The sequence below is a fragment of the Ceratotherium simum genome, chromosome 14, assembly GCF_057802395.1.
Source record: "Ceratotherium simum simum isolate JZ-2026a chromosome 14, ASM5780239v1, whole genome shotgun sequence".
Classification (NCBI taxonomy): domain Eukaryota; kingdom Metazoa; phylum Chordata; class Mammalia; order Perissodactyla; family Rhinocerotidae; genus Ceratotherium; species Ceratotherium simum.
Window position 1 is genome coordinate 3,905,423 of NC_141913.1, and position 24,861 is coordinate 3,930,283.

A 24,861-nucleotide genomic window follows, 5' to 3' on the forward strand; every position below is an offset into this window, starting at 1 on the left:
GAAAGTGAAACCGTGGATAAGGGGGACTACTGTACTAGTCTTAAATCTTACAATTCTCTCAGAAGATGTTCCAAATCTTTATTGTATTATAAGTCCCCAAAACAACCCTCAAAAAGAAATCACCTTCATTCCTACCTTACTATCATACATGCATTTGGTGCACTCTATAGTTGCCAAGTCAGGGTATAAAGTGCCAGCAACCATGAGAACAAAAGCAAGGGAGAGAACAGTTTGAGCAGCGCACCTGACCACCATTCCGCTCCTTGACCATATATATGCTTAAGAGCAAGAGAAGGAGATATATAAGTGTTTCAGCTGTTCTCACATACATCTCAAAATGGAGCATCTCATTCCCACTATCTAAAGATATAATTTTCCAACAACATGGCCTTTAAACATCAACCACCTCATCTAAGACTCAACTACAGAAACAATGTTACAATGGCACAGGGAAAATATGGCTGTTAGACTTGTAAATACGGCCATGCATCCCATACTTGATGAGCAATACAAAGGTAATTAAGGGCAATTCTGACAGCATGGGTTTTTTCCTGACACACTGAGTCTAGAACTTAGGCTTGCTATTCTCCAAAATGACTTTTTCAGCAAACTTCTTAAAGGTATGGTTCCCTCTGCAGCCTTCACCTCCTCATCAAGACAAATTTAATCTGTCCTATTTCTCTTTCACTCTTGTGACTCTTCTCAAAGATGAGCAAAAATTTGCCATTTTTGAGGGCCCTTCTTAGACCTACTGTCCTACTTCTCTACAGCATTTGACAAGGCTGACTCCCCCTATCCCAACACCCACCTCTTAAATACTCTTTTCTTGGGTTCTCTGGAAGTACACAATCCTGAGTATTTTTCTACCTTTCCGGACTATTCCTCTTTACTTCTTTCTGACCCTTTTATGTAGGTAGTTTCCCTCTTTTTGTCCTCATCCATTTTACACACACATACTATCCTCCCCTTGATAATTCACAGCTTCAACTATCACTTACAATGTAGATGACCCCCAAAATTCTCCTGCCCTAATCCTCAGATCCATATTTGCAGGTACTTCATAGAATCTCCACCTGAATGTCACATTTGTTCTGAAAAATAACCTGTCCAAATTAATCTTATAGAAATCAGCCCTTCCTCATGACTTTCCAATTACCATCATTCTCCCCGGTCACCTTGAGTTCCCAAACATGAGGTCTTCAGTTATTTTTTAACTGTAACTTTCTTGCCCCCGTATCTAATCAGTTGCTAAGAACTACAAATTCTACGTTTATAAAGTATTCTGTATTCCCATCTCTCAGTTCCCAATATCCTAATTCAGAGGCTGGTATCTTTTGCTTAGAGCAAACTGGGGTATTCAAACTCCATGAGGTACATGAAGATTTTCCTGGGAATATATCAGATGGATAATGTGTAGAGATATTCCAGACCCCAACTTCCAGGACCGCTCTATCACCAAAATGTGCCTGGGGGGTTGGATATACGCTTTCCCTTTCACAATCTTCCACCACCCATATCTCTAAACTATCTCAAGGCTCCCTGCTGCAGTGCCCCAAGGCAGAAAAAACCTAAACAAACGGACCCTCTGAAATACTGATGAAAGTCTTAAAGAGATCAACTCTCTAAAGACTATAATCAATACTTTTTTTTTTTACAAGTCAGGTATTTTTCAATCCTTTGCTTTTCAAAAACACTGAAAGACTGATTGTGAGAAATAACTTTTGCGGGGGCCAGCCCGGTGGCGAAGCGGTTTAAGTTCTCGCGCTCCGCTTTGGCAGCCCGGAGTCCGGGGTTCGCAGGTTTGGAAACCGGGCACTGACCTACGAACCGCTCATCAAAGCCATGCTGTGGCAGGCATCCCGTATAAAGTAGAGGAAGATGGGCATGGATGTTAGCCCAGGGCCAGTCTTCCTCAGCAAAAAGAGGAGGACTGGCAACAGGTGTTACCTCAGGGCTAATCTTTCTCAAAAAAAAAAAACAAAACAAACTTTTGGCACATAAATTGGAAGTTCAAGCAAATTAGTGGCATTGCTAACAAAACCCTTTTCATCAACTTATTTATGTCAAAAAAATTTCTCAGTGCTTAGAGTTCTTAAAATAAAAGGTAGAAATTGATGCTATTGTCTCATTCTAGCAATAAATCATATTAATCCATGAATACATGAGTTAACTATTTTTAAAAGCCCCATCCATTTCATTGAGAAGCCTATTCAATAAAATTTTGTTTACTAAGTGTTTATCATCATTCGTACTATATTCTGGATGATCGACTATTAATAACAATGGAAACAAAATTTTTTTAAAGTTTTATGGCCACAGGAAATTAAAATTTTCAATTTTTCTTTATATACATATTTTTGGTGCAAAGAAATGTGATAGGGCAAATCAATAAAACTTTTAAGTATAAAAATATACTAGGGTACGGGCTGGCCCAGTGGCATAGTGGTTAAGTTTGTGTGCTCCGATTCAGCGGCCTGGGGTTTGCAGTTCAGATCCAGGGTGCGGACCTACGCAATGCTCACCAAGCCACGCTGTGGCAGCATCCCATATACAAAATGGAGGAGGATGGGTATGGATGTTAGCTCAGGGCCAATATTCCTCAGCAAAAAGAGGAAGACTGGCAACAGATGTTAGCTCATGGCCAATCTCCCTCACACTCACACACACACACACAAATATATATATATTAGGGTAAAATTCTGTGTAGGAAATAGAAAGAGATCAAGAAAAAAAAAGAAGTGTAAAATTCCCAAATTAACGAGTTTACTCTTGAATTTTTGAAAATGGATGATAGTGGGTATCAAAGTGCTATGGTATTTAGATTCCGTTTTTAAAAGTGATAACAGTTTTATTTTTAAAATAACTTTAAACTTTAAAATGTATGAGAGATACAGAGTTTTCACAATTATTTTAGGAGGTATACAGTAATTAAGTTTGAAGACCACTGCCCTAGACTATTACAACTGCCTCAATCCATCTACTTCCAGTCTCTCCTCATTCTAATCCAGTTTACATATCAGAACTACTTCAATCTTCCTAAAGCACTACTCTGTTCAATATACTCCCTGCCCTTCCTCCCTTCCTCTCTTCCCCGCCCCCAAACCTCCCAGGCATCTGAAGGAAGGTACCACTTGCTCATGCTGTAATTCAAGGGCCTCCATGATCTGGCCCCAACCTCTTTTCCTCCCCTGCACATAGCCCATGCTGGGGTCCATTTTCTGCCACATGCCCCATTACTTTCCTGTCTTATATGATTCTAATCTCCGTTTACATTTGAAACTGACAAACAGCCATTGATGACTAAGTAGCTAGGAACTCAAGTTTTTTTCCTTTTTGCAATTACTGATTGTAGCTTTTAGCTGTTCGCCCGCCCACTGTTAACTGTGCTGATTAGGCAATATGCTATCTGACTCCCACTAGGTTCCTATAGATAACAACTCCTTGAAGCCTGGGCCACCATGGTAGTAGATGTTTGAGCTGTTTTTCAGGAATTAGAGCCCCTTGTCCACTTCAGGCCGGTTGAGACCACCAACCCATAAACTGGGCCCTCCAAGATGTCCGATAACTGACCTTTTGACATCAAGAGGCTAAAAACTCCACTCTCAGGTCATGCCAATGCCGTCATTTTGTGAACAGGTGTCCTACGAAAAGTCATGAAGTCTGACTACGCTTGCACAGATCATCAATTACCTCACCTCGCGTCACCTTCAATCATCTATCTCCACAATTCAGACCACTCTGCCCCCTACCCCATAAATACCTCTGAGCCCCTATTTTCGGGGAGGTGCATTTGAGACTTGTTCTCCCATATTCCTCACTTGGCTGCCTTGTGATTAAACCCTCCCTCTGCTGCAATCTCGTCCTCTCGGTGTTTGGCTTTCTGGGCAGCAGGCAAAACGAACCTGGTTCGGTAACACATTTACCTATTTACAAATACCATTTAGGAAGCATTTCTATTCTTTCTAATTAAGATCTCTTCCTCCTTTGAATTCCCCGAAGTCTCTGGGGGCCCTTGCTTTTACTTCACCAGCAATTACAGTGTTTGAGTTATTTTTTCCACTTTTTTTTCATTTTCTTCTACCTCTCCCTACAGCAAACACAGATAAATTCCCTGAAGACAAAGATCGTCTTGCTAATCTTTTTATTACCTAAAAAACAGAATCTAATTGCTTCTCCTGAAGCATGCACATTCATTACTATTTGTTAATGAAAAGGTAGTCCATAGAGATACTTGAGGGGGCAAGGAAGGATCTTTTCACCATACTTTACCCTCCCCTAAGATATTCACAATATATTAGCACATTAATACCTTTGAGAAGTGCTACACCAAAGAGAATTGGTTAATTTGTACAACCAAGCTTGATCAGAACATCCTCCTTTTCTCCACATAGCCTCTAATAATATCCCTAAAACAGAAAAAAGCTGATAGTCTGCCCCTCCCTTCTATTATTCCCTTGATACTGCTTAGGCCACAATAAACTTGACAAATTTTCTTTTGTTTCCCCAAGTCTTTACGTCTTAGAAAATGAAAGATAATGAGGTACACCATAGAGATTTAATTATTTTTATAAGAGTTACCTTAAGATTTGGGGCTTTAAGTAATATTTTAACAAATAAACAAACAACAAATAAATAGGGAGGAAGGGCAAGCTCTTCTGTAAAGCAGAATGCCAGCTAGTAAATGTAGTTGATTCAGGTAAGAGCCATCAACACACTAACACTAAAGGGTAAAAGTTTGTTTGGGAATGGGATATTTCCCCAGCATCAGATTATTTTCCTTACTAATTACAAAAGGAAAAAACAGAATGTTTAAGCGCAGAAATCTGGCAGACATCACCTTAACCAAGTGGTTAAAATCACCACTACCAATAACGGACAACTGACATCAGATGTTTCTTTAGATGAAGCACTGAGAAAAATCACAGTATTACTTACGATAGTATTCCTGTCAAAAAAAAAAAAACGATGGATGGCAACTAGACTTTTGGTGGTGAACACGATGCAACCTATACACAAGTCAAAATATAATGATGTACACCTGAAATTTATATAATCTTATAAACATTATATGTTTACATTGTTATAAAACCTCAAAAAAAATCATAACCCAAATCAAATCATGAGGAAAAAGATAAAACCAAATTGACTCTTCTAAAATAAATATCACAAAAGATAAATGCTGAGAAATTGTTCCAAATTAAAGAGACATGACAACTGAATGCAATACAGGAGCCTGGACTGGCAAGATAGTTGTTATAGAGGACATTATTGGACAATAGGTGAAATCTGAAAACAGACTACATATTACATATTTGAATTGTGTCAATGTTACATTTTGTGAATTTGATTGCTAATTGTGAGAGAATGGCCTTGGTTTTAGGAGATACAAGCTAAAAACCTCTACAACTTATTCTCAAAAGGTACAACAAAGAAGTTAAGATTAAGAATAATGCATACCTACATTTTATGTGTGTGTATATAATTGTATAGAGAAAAACAGAGCAAACAGGCAAAATGTTAACAATGGTTGAATGAAGGTGAAGGGTTTTGGGAACTGATTATAACACCTGTGCAACTTCTGTGTAGGTCGGAAAGTTTTCAAAGTAACAAGATTAATTCAAAAATAAATTACTTCATTATTTAACTGCAATTAGGTTACGGCCTTATTCAGCTTGGCCAGAAAATCAAGATTCATCTTTGCAAGTATACTGAAGGCCTACTGCGTACTGGGCACTCTGCTAAGGGTAAAGAATAAGACTGTTCCAGACCTTGGACTTACAGTATAGTGCAGGGTCAGCCAACTATTGCTAGCAGGTTAAACTGGCTCACTCACTGTCTGTTTTTGTAAGTAGTTTCATTGAAAGACAGCTATGCTCATTCATTTATGCATTGTCTATAGCTGGGTTAACCCTACAATGGCAGATGTGAGTAGCTGCAAGAGAACACGTGGCCCACAAAACTAAAATGTTTACTATCTGGCCCTTTACAGAAACTTGCCAACCCCTGGTCTTGTGATGTAGTGGAAATGCAATTAAGTCAATGCTGAGGGAAAAAAATTAATAGAAAAAGATGAATAACAAATTTGAAGGATCATGTAACTCAGTCCTTATAAATACAGCCTCAAGCAACAGGTTATGTCAAATTTCAACCTGTAATTTGTGACAATATAATGTTTATCAGAAATCTTTCCTTCAAATATAAATATTAAAAGTTTACTAAATCCTTAGAAATGATCTTTACCAGTAAGTATAAAATTGTCCTATAGCATGTTTAATCTCACAATTGAATTTAAGCAAGAATAATTTGCTAAAAGTTCACTCTATGACTATTTCAAAAAACAGTTCCCTAAAATATGCATGTAAATAAAGGAGGCAGCGATGTGTTTATCTACTTTCAAATTACTTACCAGGATCATTTTTTAAACAGCGTTTGACAGTCAGAGAGGTATGTAGCATATCAAAGCACCTGCCGGTGTGGATCTTCCATACATTATAGATGTGTTGTTTGTTCCCTTCAGTGAGTAAACCATCTTTCTCATAGTCTTATTAACCCAATTACTTTGGTTAGTAATTATTTTTTCCATAGGTAATCCAAATATAAAATTTGAGCTAATCCAGGTCCAAATTACCACCAATCCCCAATAAATGAAGTCTTGAAGTTATTTCTACCAAAAACTAACTTGACAGATTTAAATGTAAAAATGATTTATATCAAATCTGACTTGCAGTAAGATTTTGGAATGACCACTTCAGGTAATTAGCTAGTGACAGGATCAGACACATCAGATCACATCGATTTCTTACCCACTTTTACTCCACTGACTGGCTCCCTCAATACACGAGTGCTTTAAAACACAAAGAAAAAAGGTATATTTTGCTTCTAACATTCCCATGACAGACAGGGGCTGCCCAGGACAAAAATTATTTTACCCACCAAATACTAAGAGCATGCTATTACCATTTTTATCCTCCAGAACCTTTAGGAGATTAAACTACCTAAGTAAGTGATAACTTAAGGGAAGCCAAAGTTGGAAGGGAGTAAGAGTGTAGTAATAAAGTAATAAATAAAGATTGTGTCAGACAGGTTTTAAATTTAACCTAACACTTTGAAGTTAGGTGACTGAGTAAATTACTTAACTGTTAGACAAGCCTCATCAGGTACCACTCTTGTAAATTTGGGGGACTACATAATTCATAGGGGAATATTTTAAGTAAGGTTATAGCACAATGCTATAACAATATGACAGCATGACAATAAATGGTAATTTAAAAAATAAACAAAATCCAGGGCCGGCCCCGTGGCTTAGTGGTTAAGTGCACGCGCTCCGCTACTGGCGGCCCGGGTTCGGCTCCCGGCCGTGCACGGACACACCGCTTCTCCGGCCATGCTGAGGCCGCGTCCCACATACAGCAACTAGAAGGATGTGCAGCTATGACATAGAACTATCTACTGGGGCTCTGGGGGAAAAAAACTAAATAAATAAAATTAAAAAAATAAATAAATAAATAAACAAAATCCAGAAATTTCTCCCATCTCCCTTTTGCAGTAAGTTAGAGAGCTATGTTAGATGATATCTAGGAAAAGAATATGAAAACCTACAAGGTCTGAATTGTATTCTAGCCTCTGCCACCCATGCCACCTTTATCTGTGAGACCTTGGGCTTAAGCTTTCTCAAGCTTAAAATGAAAAGGATGAATATATAGTCTGTCCTCTAGCTCTTGATTTCTGTAATTCTGGGATCACTGGCTCACTGGAGGCATAGCACAATTCAAATTTTAACAGTTTATGTGATCCTCTAGATGATATAGCAAACCAATTAAAAAATAAAATTCAACTTTTGTTTACCAATATTCTTTTGTTACCATTAGGGCTGACCCGAAAGGGTGAATGTGCTTCACATAAAAATAAGATGTTGCTTCTCTTAATCTGGTGATCAACATTAATAAGAGGAAAGTGAATTTAGTAATTATATGGATGTGCTTTATTACAGTAGAACCAGCAAGGCAAATGTCTAAAGAATTTAAACTTTCACAAATTATCATACCTTACCATTACCTTAGATATCCTTCTGTTCAGAGATTAGAGTATATGCCTAATTAGATTAGAGATTCAAGTATATGCCTTGTGAAATATTTATAGTTAAAATAATTAAATACACCTGGGATGTCTTTGAAGTACTCTGGCTGCTTCTCCCTCCCCCATAACAAGCTCAGATATTAGAGGGGGATATGCAAAAGCTGAAGTGGTGGGTATACGATGGCTCGGCTCATTTGCTTTTGCATTATGTTTGAAATTTCCCATTAAAAAAATTAACAATATTTACTTAAAAATCAGTGTAGTTCATCACATTAAAAAACTGAAGAAGGAAAAAAACATAGATGCAGAAAAAGCATTTGAGGGGCCGGCACATGGCGTAGCGGTTAAGTGCGCGTGCTCCGCTACTGGCAGCCCGGGTTCAGATCCCAGGCACGCACTGACGCATTGCTTCTCTGGCCATGCTGAGGCGGCGTCCCACATAAACAGCAACTAGAAGGATGTGCAACTATGACACATAACTATTTACTGGGGCTTTGGGGAGAAAATGGGGGGGGGAAGGAGGAAGATTGGCAATAGATGTTAGCTCAGGGCCAGTCTTACTCAGCAAAAACGAGGAGGATTGGCACGGATGTTAGCTGAGGGGTGATCTTCCTCACAAAAAAAAAAAAGAAAAAGAAAAAACATTTGACAAAAACCCAACATCCACACCTAATTTCAAAAAAGCTCTCAGTAAACTCAGGGAACTTTCTCAACCTGATAAAGGGCATCTGTGAAAAAATAAGAAGTTGAACAACAAAAATTCAAAACTTATGCTCTTTGAAATACATTCTTAAGACAACAAAAAGAGAAGTCACAGGGTGGAAAACAATATTTGCAAATCACATATCTGAGAAAGTACTTTTTTTTTTTTTTTTTTTTTTTTTTTTTAAAGATTTTATTTATTTATTTTTTTCCCCCAAAGCCCCAGTAGATAGTTGTATGTCATAGCTGCACATCCTTCTAGTTGCTGTATGTGGGACGCGGCCTCAGCATGGCCGGAGAAGCAGCGCGTCGGTGCGAGCCCGGGATCCGAACCCGGGTCGCCAGCAGTGGAGCGCGCTCACTTAACCACCAAGCCACGGGGCCGGCCTGAGAAAGTACTTTTATCCAGAATATATAAAGAACTCTCAAAACTTATTAAGAAAACTAATAAACCAATACAAAATGGGCAAAGATCTGAACAGACTTCACCAAAGAAGATATATAGATGGTAAATGAGCACACAAAAAGATGAGCATTACTAGTTGTTAAAGAAATGCAAATGCAAACTACAAAGAAAAACCACTACACACTTAATAGAATGGCTAAAACGAAGACTGCCAACACCCAGTGCTGACAACGGTGAGGAGCACCTGGAACTCTACTGCTGGTGGGAGTGTGAAATGGTACAACCACCTTGGAAAACAGTTTGGCAGTTTCTTAAAAAATTAAACAGCCATTCAACTCCTAGGTATATACCCAAGAGAAAGAACGTATACATCCACACAAAGACTTGTACACGAATGCTCATAGTAGCTTTATTTCTAATAGTCAAAAACTAGAAACAATCCAAAAGTCCACCAACATTTTAAAGATAGAAAACAGCTGAGAAAAGTTAACTTACTCAAGATTATACAATGAATCAACGGCAAGGGTCAGAAATTAAATGCAGGTCTAAAGGTCTACAAAGCCCAGTGTTCTTTCCCCTACACAGAACTATACTAGATATATTCCAGAATTATAGCATGATAAATGCTCAAATACCAAACTGATGCCAACTGGGCCAGAAAATAAGTCTGCTCCTAAGTCCAAGGAGATAAGGAGCTAAGAAGACTTAACTTAAAACTTAGGAGAGTCAGGGGACAGTTGTGGAGAGGGGGAACCTTATGTGATCTACCAGCTGAAAGATCTGTGCAAAAGTACCCTCTAACAAGTTCTAGAGAATGTGGGCCTTTTAACCTCCTCAGCCAAAATTCCACAGGTGTGCCACTCACTCTTCTTCCCAAAACATTAAATTATGTTTATTATCAGATCCAAGTTAAAAGCAAAACAACACCCTAATTCAAGTTTAGGGACTGCCCACCCTATCATGTAGCTGATGGTAAAAATTCTTCACCGTCAAGAGAGAAAAATCCAAAGTTCCAAAATATAAGGCAAACGTAGGAGTGAAGTAAGAATAGTTTAATAAACAAATATAAATTCTTTGTTTTGATGAGAGGAGGAACTGAGGCAAAAGGACCAGAAATAATAAACCAGTGGTCAAACAAATGTGGCAGACTAATGAACTTTACCTAGGCAAGAGGGCTGTTTATCTTATCTTTCATAAAAAGGAAGAACAAACAAAAACCTACACATTTAGGTGGTTTTTTTTTTCTTCTTGGTCAGGCAGCAACAAGCCCAGGCAGCCGACTTGCATATTTACAAAGGGTTTTCCCTCTTTGTCTTTCTTTTTTAAAAAAATTCTATACAGGGAATTGTTACCCAAGGTGTCAATAACATTCTACACACATGTGGATATCACTAAAACCATTTTTAAGCACTTTTTTCTAGGGTATCAATTATATTATCTCTAACTAAAGATTTCTCCTGTCCATTCTTGTTGGTAGCAATCAAAACATACTACCAAGTCTCATGACTCACTCTTTTCCAAATCCCTATTTAACAACACTTCTAAACATCGTGACGTCCAAGGGCACCTTGCTAGGGTTTCCAACTGATTCCCTGGCTGCCACTGGACACAGCCCCTATTCTTTATTTCTCACCTCCCCAGGTGGCAGGCAAGGACTTTCAGAAGCTTATCAAAACTAGTTTTCAAAAGCAGCTAGAGGCCCAGAGACTCTAGTCAAGGTAGTTACACCCAATTAGTTCTGGATCCATCATTAATTCACTGTATTTCAACACTGCTCTCAACCCTGAAAAATAATATAGCGTAAAAGGACTCCAGAACTTCAACAAAAAATTTTCCAATGAAAAATTCTGTGGTATGGCATATTCCATAACATAGCTCTAAAAGCTCTTCAATTCCATGTCAGTTACAGCAGAAAGAAAAGTTAACAGACTAAAGAACCTATTCTAATTCTCTCTCCAGGTTAAATTAAACCATATGTAGCACACTAGATTAATCTTCAAGGATATTTTTAAGCAGGGGTTCAAACAAACTGCCTATTCAACAAGGCTGGGCTGCTCCATGTCGTAAACTGGGCAATTGATGAAAAGACAACATTTAAAATACACTATTTAGAATCAGGAGACCTAGCTTAAAATTCTGGCTGGTACTTAGGAGTTTTGTTCCCTGAGAAAATAATTTACTTCCTTTGTGCATCAGTTGACTTATTAATATCAGATTACCACAGCCTACACATCAGAGGACTGCTGTGAAGAATAATCTGTTTATGAAGGCTACTGTAAACTATTAAGTGTTATGCAATCATTCAAAATAATATTCTTCAATGTATTACTTTGATAAAAATTCAAATTTTAATCAAACTCCTTCAGTTAAATTATTTTTACAAGCATTAACTCATCAAATCTTACTGTATTTTAAGTCCTATTTTAGAAATCTAGCAACTTAAATGTAAATCAAAATTGCATCTTTGGGACACTAACAATAGAAATTTAAAATACCTTTCTCTGAAAGTCTGTAATTTTGCATTGCCTCCCATTATTCAAGGAACAGACACGGTTTATCCAACTCTGAAGTCACTCTGCTGAGACACCAATTCACAGTGACTCACTGCCTTGCTTTCACTTTGAAATTCAAAGTATGTTTCATGATACAGTATTGAAAGTATCACTTTTAAACTAAAACAAACTTATAGTTTTTCACTGCATTATTCTCCTAAACTTAATTTTAATAGTGCCTAATAGTAATGATTTTATTTACTTACCTTTATGACTTTTCGATAAGCACCATTTTTCACATACAGGATTTTGTTTCTTTTTCTCCAAGGGTATCAGTCAAGCCAGTCTTTGACCAATCCCTTTCCCCATTCTACCCACTTTTCTACTGACTACACAGAGATTTTGGGGCTTAAAACAAGACAAATCAAAACAAACAAAAGACCTGAGAGCTTACCGGGGTCTGGCAATGCCTCCCTTTCAAGATCTAGACCCCACCAGGTCCTCTCCTAGTCTCCACAGCTGCAGATTACCTGCACAATAGCATTTACTTTCTGTCTCAGCCTAGGCTCTGCATTTAGGAAGGCAACCAAGATTCTAGAGCTTGACCACAAAATAGTTCCTTCCCTTCTAAGGGCCAACTCAGACCTAGCCTGGCTGAAGCAGCAGGACCTGATGCACGACTACCTGCGAGGCCGGCCTCTGCACCAGTGTTGCCTGAGACAGAAAATCCAGCTCAGAAGATGTAGTAAGGGCAGCCCAAACTCCACCTCTCTAACATCTCTGGTCCTCTGCCTTCTCCAGCTTCTCCAGGATGTGACAAGCTTTTTCATTCCCTTACCAACAATGTTGCCCTCAATCTAGGCCCGTGGCCAGATTTCCCTCTCAATTCTTTCTCCCTTCACAGTAGACAGCAAGTGGTCGCTCAACTGGCCATATGTTCAAAGATCCTTTGTTCATGAATATTCTAGGTAAAGCTATCACCTGTAAAAACCTTAGGAACTGAGAAAATAAGCAATTATTCTAACAGTCTTCAACCAAATTATAAATATGCAAATAAACTATTTGTTTCTTCAAATGTCTAACGTTTAAACACAATAGGAACTAACAAAACCTTAAAAAAGTTAACTGCAAGCATAAGCAGTATTTATAAATACATTAATTCTGTAGTGTAATGTTCAACATCAGTCTTTCTCTGCTCTTTAAGCTTCCCTTACTCTTTACTCATAATAGCAACAAACACATAATAGTCACTATTTACCAGGTACTGTTCTAACTGCTTTATATGTATTAATTTATGTAAGGCTCTAAACAACTCCATAAGGTACGTAACATTTATTATACCCATTTACACATGAAAAACTTGGGCACAGAGAGGTCAAGTGAGCTGCAGGAGTCTGTCCAAAGCGACAATGCCAAGACTGGAATAAAGCAGTCTGGCTCTAAAGTCTTGTCTATTAACTACTGTGCTATACTGCCTCTGATACCATCATTACCACACTTACACTCAAACTGCTTGTAAACCACTAGAGGGCACAGATTGTGACCAGTCTACACAGCTATCTCCTCAGTACTGAGCAGAAGTCTTAAGGCTCATGAAGGAATCATTGTTGAGCTCTTCACAGGTATGCCCTCCCCTCTAGGCTAGGCTCCTTAAGGGTCAACGATGAAAACGACATTACAGTTCATCTTTAAGAGTGCAAATAAATGAAATACAAAAAAGTGAAATAAGATAAATAAATAAATTAAGTGAAAATAAATGAAAATGCAGAAGTTCTTGCTCCAGACATTCATAAACAGCTGGTGAATGAATGTATCTTCTATTCACAAAGTCTTGAACCTAAATACCAGAATGAGAAGCCCCTGCCTAGAGATAATAATCAGAGCCACCTCTCCAATCCTAACTTTGCAAGAAATCAACAGCTGCCTTAAATAACATTTTAAACTTACAAATAGGCAAATATGTGGCCTAAGGTAAAACATTAAATGAAATGTGAAAGTTGTCCTTCATTATGTAAGTTCTGCTCCCTTTAAGGGAGCTTTTTACTCAAAAAAAAAAAAAAAATCCAGACTTAGCAAAAGATAAGTCTGCATATGATTCATTCACTTTAAAAATAATTACTCTTTTTAAAGAATCCTTCTAAATAGTAAATTCCCCTTACTTCACTCAAAACACCCAGGAATTTAAAAATTAAGCTTAATTTGGGCAAGGGAAACCACATTAGACAATGCTAAGGATTAACTACACAGTTTTTAAAAGAGCAATTTCAAACTGCAGCCATCTCTGAATTGCTTACACAGGTATTCGCCACAGTGAATCTCGGCATCAGGCAAGCTTTCTCCTAAATACACCACAAAGTCTACCATGGTTATCAGTTCAACTCAGAACGATTTCTAAATTATCTTCTGATGCTTAGAAAAGTACACACGAAATGAACAATTCCTTTCTGATAGTATTCTGGAAACAACGTCAAAGTTTGTATTTTTTTTAAACAAAAGAATAAACTCTTAAAATTTCAATATCTCCAAGGAATGCTGAAATTTTAATATTTAAGGACATCCGGGTGACTTGTGAACATGTACACTAAGGAAATACTCTAAACCTAGTAACTCCTGGCAAGGCCACACCTTCTACCCCTGCCGTAATCCAGCAGTCAGACGGATGCGGGGCAATGTAAAAGCTGCTAAGAGCTGAAGTGAAATCACAGGTAAGTCCTTTCCACACGATCAGAAACGGGGCCCTGGACCGAGCAGCTCTCAGGGCCCGGGCTCCCCCCACTCCCACCCCCGGCCGCTGGGTCCTGGTGGAGAGAGCACCTCGCAGAAAGCACACCTTCCCTCGCTACAGCCTCTTCCTTCCTCAGGAGGGCGGGGGGCCGCGGAAGGCACTCGAGGGGGAAAACACACCCCAAACGCCCATTTCAAATTCCTGCCCACCGCTTACTTCCTCCGCAACAGACGGCCGGGCGGCTCGCGAGCCCACAGGAGATGTGGGGCTGCGAGGGGCGGGCGATGGGGAGAGGCCGAGCCCCGGCAGTAACTGGGCACCTCTCGCCGCCGGCGGAAGCTGGGCACACCGTTTCCCCAGGAAGCGCGATTCTCCCTCAGAATCGCCACCCGGCCGGCCCACGGCCACGCCTCGCCAGCCCGTCCCCACGGCCAGGCCCAGGCCGCCGCCGCCCGTCCTTCCCGGCAGCTCCCCGGCCGCCGGCGCCGGCGACAGCGCGGCGGGCGCACTCACATCCGTCCGCGTCCTCCTGCAGGTCCTCCTGGAGCAGCGAGAGGTCTGCGCCGAGGGGAGAGAAGAAAGGCCCGGTCAGCGCCCCCGGGACCCGCGCCCCGCCCCGCCGCCCGCCCTCCCCGCGCCGGGCCCCCGCGCCGGCCTCGGCCGGGCCGCCACTCGGAGAGGCGGCGGGCGGACGGGGGGAGGCGCCGCCGCCGCCGCCGCCGCCGAGCAGGGGCACGTACCCGCCATCTTGTGGTCGCCCCCTCCTCCGCGGTCTCCCGGGATCCGGGGCTACATGGAGCGGCGCGAGCCGGGGAGCCGGTGGACGCGCGCGGGAGGGGCGGCGGGGAGGAGGCCGGGCCGCGGGGACGCGCGCGGGGCGGGCCGAGGGCCCGGGCCTGGCCGCGCCGGAGCCGCTCCCGGACGCCGGGGGCGGGCGGGCGCCGCGGGCTCCGGCCTCGCCCCGCCTCGCCTGGCCGCTCCGCGCGGCTCCGGCGCGGCCGGCGCCTCCTCCTCGCGCCGCCCGCCCGCGCTCCCGGCCCGGCCCGGCGGCGCGCGCTCACACCCTCGGCCCGAGGCGCCCTCTCGCCGAGCGCTGCGGACGGGGGCGCGCAAGCTGCCGCCGGCCGGGACCTGCGGCGTGTGGCCGGAACCCGGGCGGGCGGGGCTCCCGCGGCCCGGCCGCTTTATTGTGTCACCGGCCTCGCCCACCGCCTGGCCGCCGCGGCCCGTCTCCGCGGGCGCGCCGTTCGCCGCCCCGCGCCCCCTCCCCAGGGCTGCACGTACGTCGGCGGCGGTCCGAGGCCGGCGGAGGCCCAGGGTCCCACCCTCCCGGGGAGGAAGCGCCGCCTCCCCGCGCGCCGGGCCCTCTCGAAGTGGCTGTAACAAAGCCCGGCCCGGCGGCATGGTCGTCGAGTGACAGTGCTTCTGTTCAGCCGGCTTTCACACACAGCACGTTTAAGGCTTAGGCGCAGGTTATTATCCCCAAATCCTGCTAATCCTGAGCTGACAAAATGAGAAATCTTCCACCAAGAGCGTCGGCAGGCCTGGGTTCTGACCTTGATGCTGCCATTTGCTTAGTAGGCTTGTCCATTTGTAAAGTGAAAGATGATACCTGCCTTTTGGCATTATTGGGGTTAATGAAGAATGTAAGGAACCTAGCACAGTACTTGATATCTAGGAGGTGCTTGATGAGGGGTGCCTGTGATTAGCTTTTTTTTGTCTTTAAGTCATTAGTTTAAATAATTTTGGTAGCACTTGAGGGGCTCAACTGGACTCTGTATCACTGATTTTATTATTCCCCTTTTTTTTACATGTGGTAAGTGATCAGCACAAGCTTCCAAGCGCAAAGAGGGGACTAAGCCCAGGTGTTCTCACTCCATTTCATGCTGTCCTGTCTCCATGACTCTCCTTTACCTCCAGCTCTACCCAAGGCCTCCACAGTGGTGATCTCCTGAAGTGGAGAACAGAACAGGGCTTGTTTGATTGATGCCACTTTGGCGGTCTGGTCTATTGTCGGGGAGAGGGAATTCTAAATTGTTAACCAGTTTGTTCCTTTCTGCGTTGTGGTCTTAACCAAGGACACTATACTGGCATTTAGTGCCATCGAAGAATCAGTCTAAAGGATCGGATCCTCTGAAATTCATAATTCTGTGTAATAAAATAGGTTCTACATAGCTATTCCAAAAACTGCCCTCTCAGATATTATGAGATGATACATATCATGTGATATGTATGTATTACATTTCTTAGAGTAATAAAAATTGGAATAAAATCTATAACTCTAGGTGGGTGTCTTAATTTTCTCAGATATTGAAAATTAAAACTACAGGTCAATCTGTTGTATAATATTTCTCTCCTTTCCTTACAGAATACCCTTATGTCAATTAAGCTGACATTAACTCTCAAAATGACAAGGAGTTGGAAATTCACAAACTATCAACAGAAACCAGTCCCAATTTACTCACTTCCTGAGAGTTTTGCCTTGCTGAGATACTTGTCGTGTTGACACCTACCACTTTAGCAGTTCTGGGTGGAAGGAGGAGGGAAGAGGATTTGGCTCTTTACACCAGCTGGTGATCTTGCAACAACACAAAATCTACAGTGCCAACTATGCCTCAGCCGCTGGACATACAAAGATGAAGAAAGCTATCTAGACGATTTACGCAGTAAAGTCAGTTTTATTCTCAGTGCTCGTGATGAAATAGAGCTTATGTACCAAATGCTAGCCTGGCGTGTGGAATGACTAACTCTGCCTTTGGTAGCTAGGCCTCAGTAAGTTTTATTTCACTATTCTCTGGGAAGGCAGCAGAAGAGGAGAGTCTGTGTAGTTTTGTCCATACAGTTCAAGAGCTGTGCATTTGGGTATCATCTTACCTGCATTACACGTTACAGCAGGTCCCTTTAGGCAGGATGATTTTTATTTTATTTTTTTAAAGATTTTATTTATTTATTTTTCCCCCAAAGCCCCAAAGCCCCAGTACATAGTTGTCTGTCATAGCTGCACATCCTTCTAGTTGCTGTATGTGGGATGCGGCCTCAGCATGGCTGGAGGAGTGGTGCCTCGGTGCGCACCCGGGATCCGAACCCGGGCCGCCGGCAGCGGAGAGCACGCACTTAACCGCTAAGCCACGGGGCCGGCCCTAGGCAGGATGATTTTTAGACATTTCAGTGTGAGGGTATCTTTATTCATGGTTCAGCACAAGTACATGTTTTTTACATCTGATTTTCCCTCACTCTCTACTCCTTTCTCAAAGATAAGATACATGGTTTTTAAACCAGTATTTACTCTATAAAATGCACTCTGTTCCCTCCTTATAAAAAAATATTTAAACAAAGAATAGCAATCATTAATCTATGTATCCTCACCCTAATTTCATTTACAATGTAGCCTGCGGATGCCAAAAGCTGTGTGTTGTCTAGTGGTCAGAACACAACATGAAGTCTGAATTCTGAACCTGCTCTGCCACTGAAATCTGTAACATAAAGAAAGTGTCACAAGTCAATTTTTTAAATAGTAGTATCCAACTATGTGACTACTAAGGCCTGAATTTTTCAGAATAAGTCCTCTTACAAATGATAGTTAAAACTTTTATTAGTAGCCAAGCAGCCTTGGAAATTGATGAATTTGGCTCTTCAGACACAAACATACATAATAAATATCGTGGGGAAAATATTGCTAATAAACACACGGAAAAACCGACGTGGCGTTGCTTCATGCTATCCCATTTGTTAATTTTTGTATTGGTAATTGAACCATTTACTTATTTCTTCAGAATGATCATTCCTGAAACTGAAAGTATATAAAAGGCAGATCTATTAGTTGTTGTTTTGAATAATGAAAAATGAATCAATCTGAAAATGGAGAAATACTTATATGATAAAAATGCTTTTTAAACAAATTTTTAACTTTTATTTTCATTCATCTCTGTGTTTTGTGAGCCAGGTTGATGAGATGTCCCTCACAGACTGCCATTCCCAAGTAAAAAGAATAAATATTTTCCTCTTTTTTTTTTTTGATTAATTGCCCATTTCTTACCTAAAGCCTCCTATACAAATTTTGGTAAATTGTATAAAGGTAAATAATATTTGTTAACTATTTTCTTCTTTCCTTTCTCTTCTAACCCCTTTTGAGGCTCCACGTCAAGATGACATTCCAAAATGTGAGCTCTTAGCCGTTCCTAGAGCTTTCATAGTTTGGTTTTGTTTTTCAAAGACACTGGATCTCTTTTTATTCACATCAGCTAAAGACACATTTACTCACACCATCCTAGAAAAGAAAGAAAGAATGAATGAATGAATGAATGACTAGAGGGAAAAAATAGCTACAGAACTGAGCCCCTTCCAGAGTTACCCGCGTTCAGGCTGTTTTTTCCTCCATTTACAAGAGTTGAAGCCTGCCCATAGATGCAACAGAACATGAGCTCTGTCCCACAGGCAGCCATGGCTTCAAGTTTCTTAGCACAGGCTTGTTCTGAACCAATAGTGCATCTGTTAGAACCACCACTGTAAACGGAGTATAAAGGAAAATAAACCCTCTGTTTCTTATCCACCGTGTTAAGTACTCCAGTGCATTTCACAGTGCTCCAGATCAGTAGAGCCAAAAGGATTCTCCACCGAGTAATTTTGTAGTTATTCCAGCCAAGGCACCACATCCTACACAATTTGTTCCATGCATTTTAACTTCATTAGAAAAACTAAGATGTGAAAACAGTGAGCTTTAAATGGATTAAAATGGCAGTGTTAATTTCCTTTATGCCTTCTCTTAAAATGCAGAAAGCATTAGCTACAATCACATTCAAAGCAATGTGGAAAAGCCTACCCCCATGTCTGGCAGAGTATGTGTTGAGGAAACGTTTATTATTCTGAATCTGAATGGATGAGTCAAGTTGAACCAAGAAAAAGCCATAAGCAAACCACACATTCAAACCTAGATAAGCTCAGTGATTAAACGATTAAACAATGCCTTGATTCTAAGGTCCCTTCACGCTAACGCTGCCATATGGTTCTATGATTCAGGAGAAATTGCTTTCATTCTAATCTTACTTCTGTGTAATTCATTGTAACAAAATTGCTTGTGTTCCTGGTCCTTGATTCCTTCATTTAGTAAGAAAAATATTAGCACAATGACACAATACAATTCATACACAAGATAGCTAATACATTTTTTAACTTTTTATTTTGAAATAATTACAGATTCACAGGAAGTTGCAAAAAATGTACAGAGAGGTCCTGTGTATTCTTTGCCCAGTTTCCCCCAATGGTAATATGGTACATTTTGAAACATTTTGGGATGTATATACCAAGCATTATGCTAAATGCTTTTGTGAACTTTCTGATTAATCCTTAAAAGGACTCTGTGAAGTATCATTATTTCCTTTTTAAAAATAAAGGAAACCAAAGCTCAAAGAGGTTAAGTATTTTGACAAAAGTCAGACAGCAAAAAATAGTGGAGTTGGAATTTAAATGTTGGAATGCTGATTCTAAATACTGGTAATAGCCTTTGTATATCATCACGTTTACAACTTTTCCAACAAAATTGTCCTTCAGTCAATTTGTCTGGCATCAAGAAAGCCCCTGTCCTTCTACATGTACGATCTTGCTATCATCTTTAATTCCAACTAGGCCTCTCTATTTCCTGCTGATTTTGCCATTGAAACATTTTGAGAGTTTCACTTTTTTCTCACTTAACATCCTGATCAAGGTATTAACCACTTCAAAACCATATTAGCAATTTTCTAACTATCCTTTTTCAGTTTATTCTGGCCAAGGATGCAAAAATTATTTTTCTTCTGTAATATTTTGCTCATATCAATTCTGTGAATATCCCAAGCATGTGACTTAGTATTTTCTTCCCACCAAATGCCCTCCACTTCATCAGCAAGTTTACCACCATGTAACTCCTCTGTTTTAAGCTAAGTTATCCAGAGTTAAGACAATCTTGAACTCAGGTGCCAACTTACTTCTCCCTCAAATCATGTTCTTGTTTTTTCTGTGTTTTGTTGTTGTTGCTGCTGTTGGTAGGGGGGAGAGATTCTACATCTTTGTAGCATTTATTCTTTTTGATTTTTCCTATTATAAAAATACATGTTCTTGGAAAAATCCAAAAAAGTATAAAGAACAATTAAAATTGCCCCAAATCCCCCAATTCAGAGATTATATCAAAGAACATTAGTGTATCTTTACCTCCTTTTTTAAACTTTCCAAGTCCTATATAAAAATTTTTAAACATCTTTATTAAGATATAAATCATTGGTTTTTAGAATATTCACAGAGTTGTGCAACCATCACCACATCTAATTTGAGAAAATTTTCATTACCCTTGAAAGAAACATACCTGTCAGCAGTCACTCACCGTTACCACCCCCACCACACACCCCTAGCCCTAGGCAACCACTAATCTGTTTTCTCTCTGTATGGATTTGCCTGTTCTGGACATTAAATATAAATGGATTTATACAACATGTGGTCTTTTGTGACTGGCTTCTTTCACTTAACATAATGTTTCCAAATTTCATCTATGTTGTAGAATGTATTTCATTCCTTTTCATTGATAAAAAGTACTTCATTATACAGATATACAACATTTTATTTATTCACTGGTCAGTTGATGGACATTTGGGTTGTTTCCACTTTTTAGTTATTATGAATAATGCTGCTGTAAACATTCATATATAAATTTTCATGTAGATGTATGCTTTCAATTCTCTCAGGTATGTACCTAGGAGTGGAATTGCTGGATCATATGGTAACTCTATCTTTGCTATTTTGAGGAATTGCCAACTATCATGCAAAGCAGCCACGCCATTTTATATTCCAACCAGTAAAGTATGAGGGTTCCAATTTTTCCACATCCTCCTACACAAAATGTGCCTCTTCCAAAGTAAAGCTGTTATTGTCTGTGAAATGCAAAGGGCCAAGGTAAGAATAGCCAATAATTTTGAAGAACAACAACAAAATAAGAGGAACTTACTCCATTGGATATCCAGACTTACATCAAAGCTACAGTAATTAAGAGTGTAGTGTTGGAGTGAATATAAAAAAATAGACTGATAAAACAAAACGAATAGTCCAGAAACAGACCCACACATATAAGGATTCCTGATTTATGATAACAGTGGAGACGTAGAGTAGGAAGAGAAAGACAAAAGTAGCACTGTAGGGCTGTGAGAGAAAGCTGATGCTAGGTCAGTTGGAGTGCCACATGAGGAAACAAATGAAACTTGATCGCTACTGCACTGCATGTACAAAAATCAACTCTAGAGGGGTTGAGACACAAATATGAAATGTAAAACAATAAAGCTTCAAAAGATAACATAGGAGAATATCTTTTTGGCCTTGGGGTAGGGAATGCTTTCTTCAACAGACACACTAACACCGACTATGAGGGAAAAAGATAAATTGGACAATATTAGAAGTTCTGTTACCCAAAGACACTAGTAAGAGAGCAAAAACACAAGCCATAAAGTGGAAGATAATTGCAACACACATAACTGAAATGGGTTTATATTCAAAATATACAAAGAACTACAAATCAATAAGAAAAGGACAGACAAACCAATATAAAAATGGGCAATATACATGAACAGGCAGTTCATAAAAGAGCATATCCACATGGCTAATAAACACATAAAAAGGTGCCCAATCTCATTTCTCATCAGAGAAATATAAATTAAAACCATGATGAGATACTGTAACACACCCAGCAAAATAGCAAAACATTTAAAAGACAATACCAAGTGTTGTTGAGGATGTGGAGTCTATTACTTTTCTATTGATGCTGTAATAATTATTACAAATTTAGTGGCTTAAAGCAACTCAAATTTATCTTACAGTTCTGCGGGTTGGAAGTCTGATACAGGTTTCACTGGGCTAATATCAAGGTTTCAGCAGGGCTGTGTTCCTTTCTGGAGGCTTTACGGGAATCTATTTCCTTGCCTTTTCTAGCTTCTAGAGTTCTCAATGTTCCTTGGCTCTTGTCCTTCTTCCTTCATCTTCATAGCAGCAATGTTGCATCTCTATGACCATCCCTCCACAGTCACATCCCTCTAATTCTCTTCTTCCTCTCTATTCCACGTTTAAGGACTCATATGATGACATTGGGCCCACCTGTATAATCCAGGATAATTTCTCTATATCAAGATCTTTAATTTAATCATGGCCACAAAGTCCCTTTTGCCTTGTAAGGTAAGGTATTCATAAGTTCTGGGAATTAGGATGCGGACATCTTTGTGGGGAGGCATTATTCTGCCTACCACATAAAGCAACGCAACTTTCACACAATGCTCTTGGGAATGTAAATTGGTACAACCACTTTAGAAAATAAGTGGCAATATTTACTAAAGCCAAACACATGCAGAACATATGATCCAGCAATTCCATTCCAAAAGACATGTAAATATTGCCATTATTTGGAAAAACAAAAAAAACCCAAACTAGAAAAAATCCAAGTGTCCATCAACATTTAGAATGGATAAATAAAATTCTGGTATAGTCATATTATGGAAAACTAGATAGCAATGAAAATGAATGAACTATTGCCACACACAATAAAATGAATGACTCTCATAGACATAATGTTAACTGAAAGAAGCCAGACACTGAAGAATACATTCTGTGTGATTCCGTCTGTACAAAATTCAAAAACAGGCAAAACTAATCTTTGGTGTTAGAAGTCAGTCTAGAGGTTACCTTTGGGGATGGTGGATAATGATCGGACGAGGACTTGAGTAGGGGTTCTGGGTGTTGGTAATGTTCCATTTCTTAACCTGAGTGGAGGTTGCATATGTGTGAATGCTCTGTGATAATTTTTCATGCTGTATCTTATGATTTGGGCATTTTTTTCTGTATGCATGTTTTACTTTATAAAAGTTTATTAAGCATGCAAACAATGTGAATATACTTAACACCACAGAACTGTACACTTAAAAATGGTTAAGATGGTAAATTTAATGTGATTTTTTTTTTCCCCACAATTAAAAAAAATTATTAAGGAAAAAAAAGAATTTGCCTCTTTTGGAAAAACTTGGGTGACAAAACCCAGCACTAGCGCTTATGAATTTCAAATACTCTGAATTTTTCTCTATATCATCGTTAGGGAGAAATGAGAAGCAAGGGGGAAAGAATAAGAACAAGAAAAGGAGGAGGAGGAAGAAGAAAAGAAAGTTTTACCTGACTTTATTTAATAATTAATTATTTTATTTTTTGAAACAAAGTGTTCTTCTATGGGCAAGGTAAACTTTGCCTCTCCCCAGGCAGATTAGAGAAACCAGCACGAGCTCTTCTATCGTTCCTTTCTTACCTTTCATTTCTTCCCTCCCCTTCCCTCAGCTGCAAGTTTAGGATTCTCAGTCTCTCCCTGCGCCTCCAAGCCACTAGGGTGGAAACCACTGGTGAAAGTCTCCAAGCCCGAAACTTGAGAGAAAAGGAAATCCTGGATGCCTATCATGAGACAACGTCTCCATCTCCGCGCCTCACACACGCACGCGGTGTGGTGGAGTCTGCAGGCCTGGCACCCTGGGTGCTGGCTTTGCCACTCCAAGTCTGTGGATTTTGAGTAGTTGCTTCACCTCTTTCTGATTGAGTTTCCATATTTGTGAAATGGAAATATAATAAAAGTGCCTTTCTCACGGGCTGTTGTGAGGCTTGAAGGAGCTAATACCTGTAAAGTGCTGAAACAGTGGCTGGCACTTGCTAAGAACTCAATAAATAAATTCAACAGAGAACTTATTAAATTATCATCCGTTCTGAGCATCCGAAATTACTGATGTAAGGAGTAATGTTAGTAGATCTAGCTGAATTCCAATTAACTTGCCTCTGATTTTCTACTTTTAGCTGTCACTGCTTTCCAGTAAATGGAAACGGCAGTCCCCCAAATTTAATGGTGCTTCAGATGAACTGGGATCCCCATGCTCACAGTGCTCTCATTTCCAGCTTTCTGCTGTTTTAGAAATAAATAATGCACCTATTAGGGATGTAATGGCATTTAACTTCAGCCTTAGTGCTCAGCCCAAATCTACTATTTAACCTCAGCTTTGATTTTAGCCTCCAGAAGGCTAAACAACCCAATGCTCACTTCAGCATCATTTCTAGCATCTTTGAGATTGTGCTGCTCAGTGATCACGTGTGTGCACAGGTTCCCACTGCGTCCAACCAGTGCGACAATGTCAATAATAGGAATAACTGCAGCATGGATTTGTTATTATTATCTGAAGATACCCTTTCAAATGAAATTAAACATTCTAAATACAACTTGGAGGAAAACCTCCTTATATGCTTCCTATATTGAAATTCTGTCAATTAAAGTTATATGTAAACTTATAATTTCCAGAGTAAACACTGCAACATTAATGAATTTTGTGAAAGCTGTTATTTTAAAAAGAATGTTTTAGATAGTTAATTTTAGAAAGAACAGTGTATACTTTGGGGGCTAATAAATTTTCTTAAAAATTTAATTACTGACA

General features: G+C 40.1%; 1 protein-coding gene and 1 long non-coding RNA gene across 6 annotated transcripts in view; one reads left to right on the top strand and one right to left on the bottom strand.

The window, feature by feature from the left end:
* The window catches only part of PPP4R1 (protein phosphatase 4 regulatory subunit 1), a 65,371-nt gene extending 50,068 nt beyond the window's left edge, over positions 1-15,303 (bottom strand). For 3 of the 5 annotated variants that reach the window (XM_087438911.1, XM_087438913.1, XM_087438908.1), the window contains exons 1-2: positions 15,142-15,303; positions 14,915-14,959 (exon numbers count right to left, since the gene is read on the bottom strand). In XM_087438911.1, coding sequence (XP_087295037.1) covers positions 14,915-14,959; positions 15,142-15,148 — 52 coding nt within the window. In that variant the 5' untranslated portion in view covers positions 15,149-15,303. Of the gene's footprint in view, positions 1-11,679; positions 11,760-14,914; positions 14,960-15,141 lie in introns of those variants that run through there. The other 2 variants (XM_087438912.1, XM_087438910.1) reach the window with 2 other exon arrangements.
* On the top strand, positions 14,324-17,126 carry LOC147915246 (uncharacterized). The gene is made up of 2 exons (XR_015554244.1): positions 14,324-14,381; positions 16,770-17,126. It is a non-coding gene; the product is annotated as an uncharacterized LOC147915246 (long non-coding RNA).
* Positions 17,127-24,861: the final 7,735 nt, after the last annotated feature.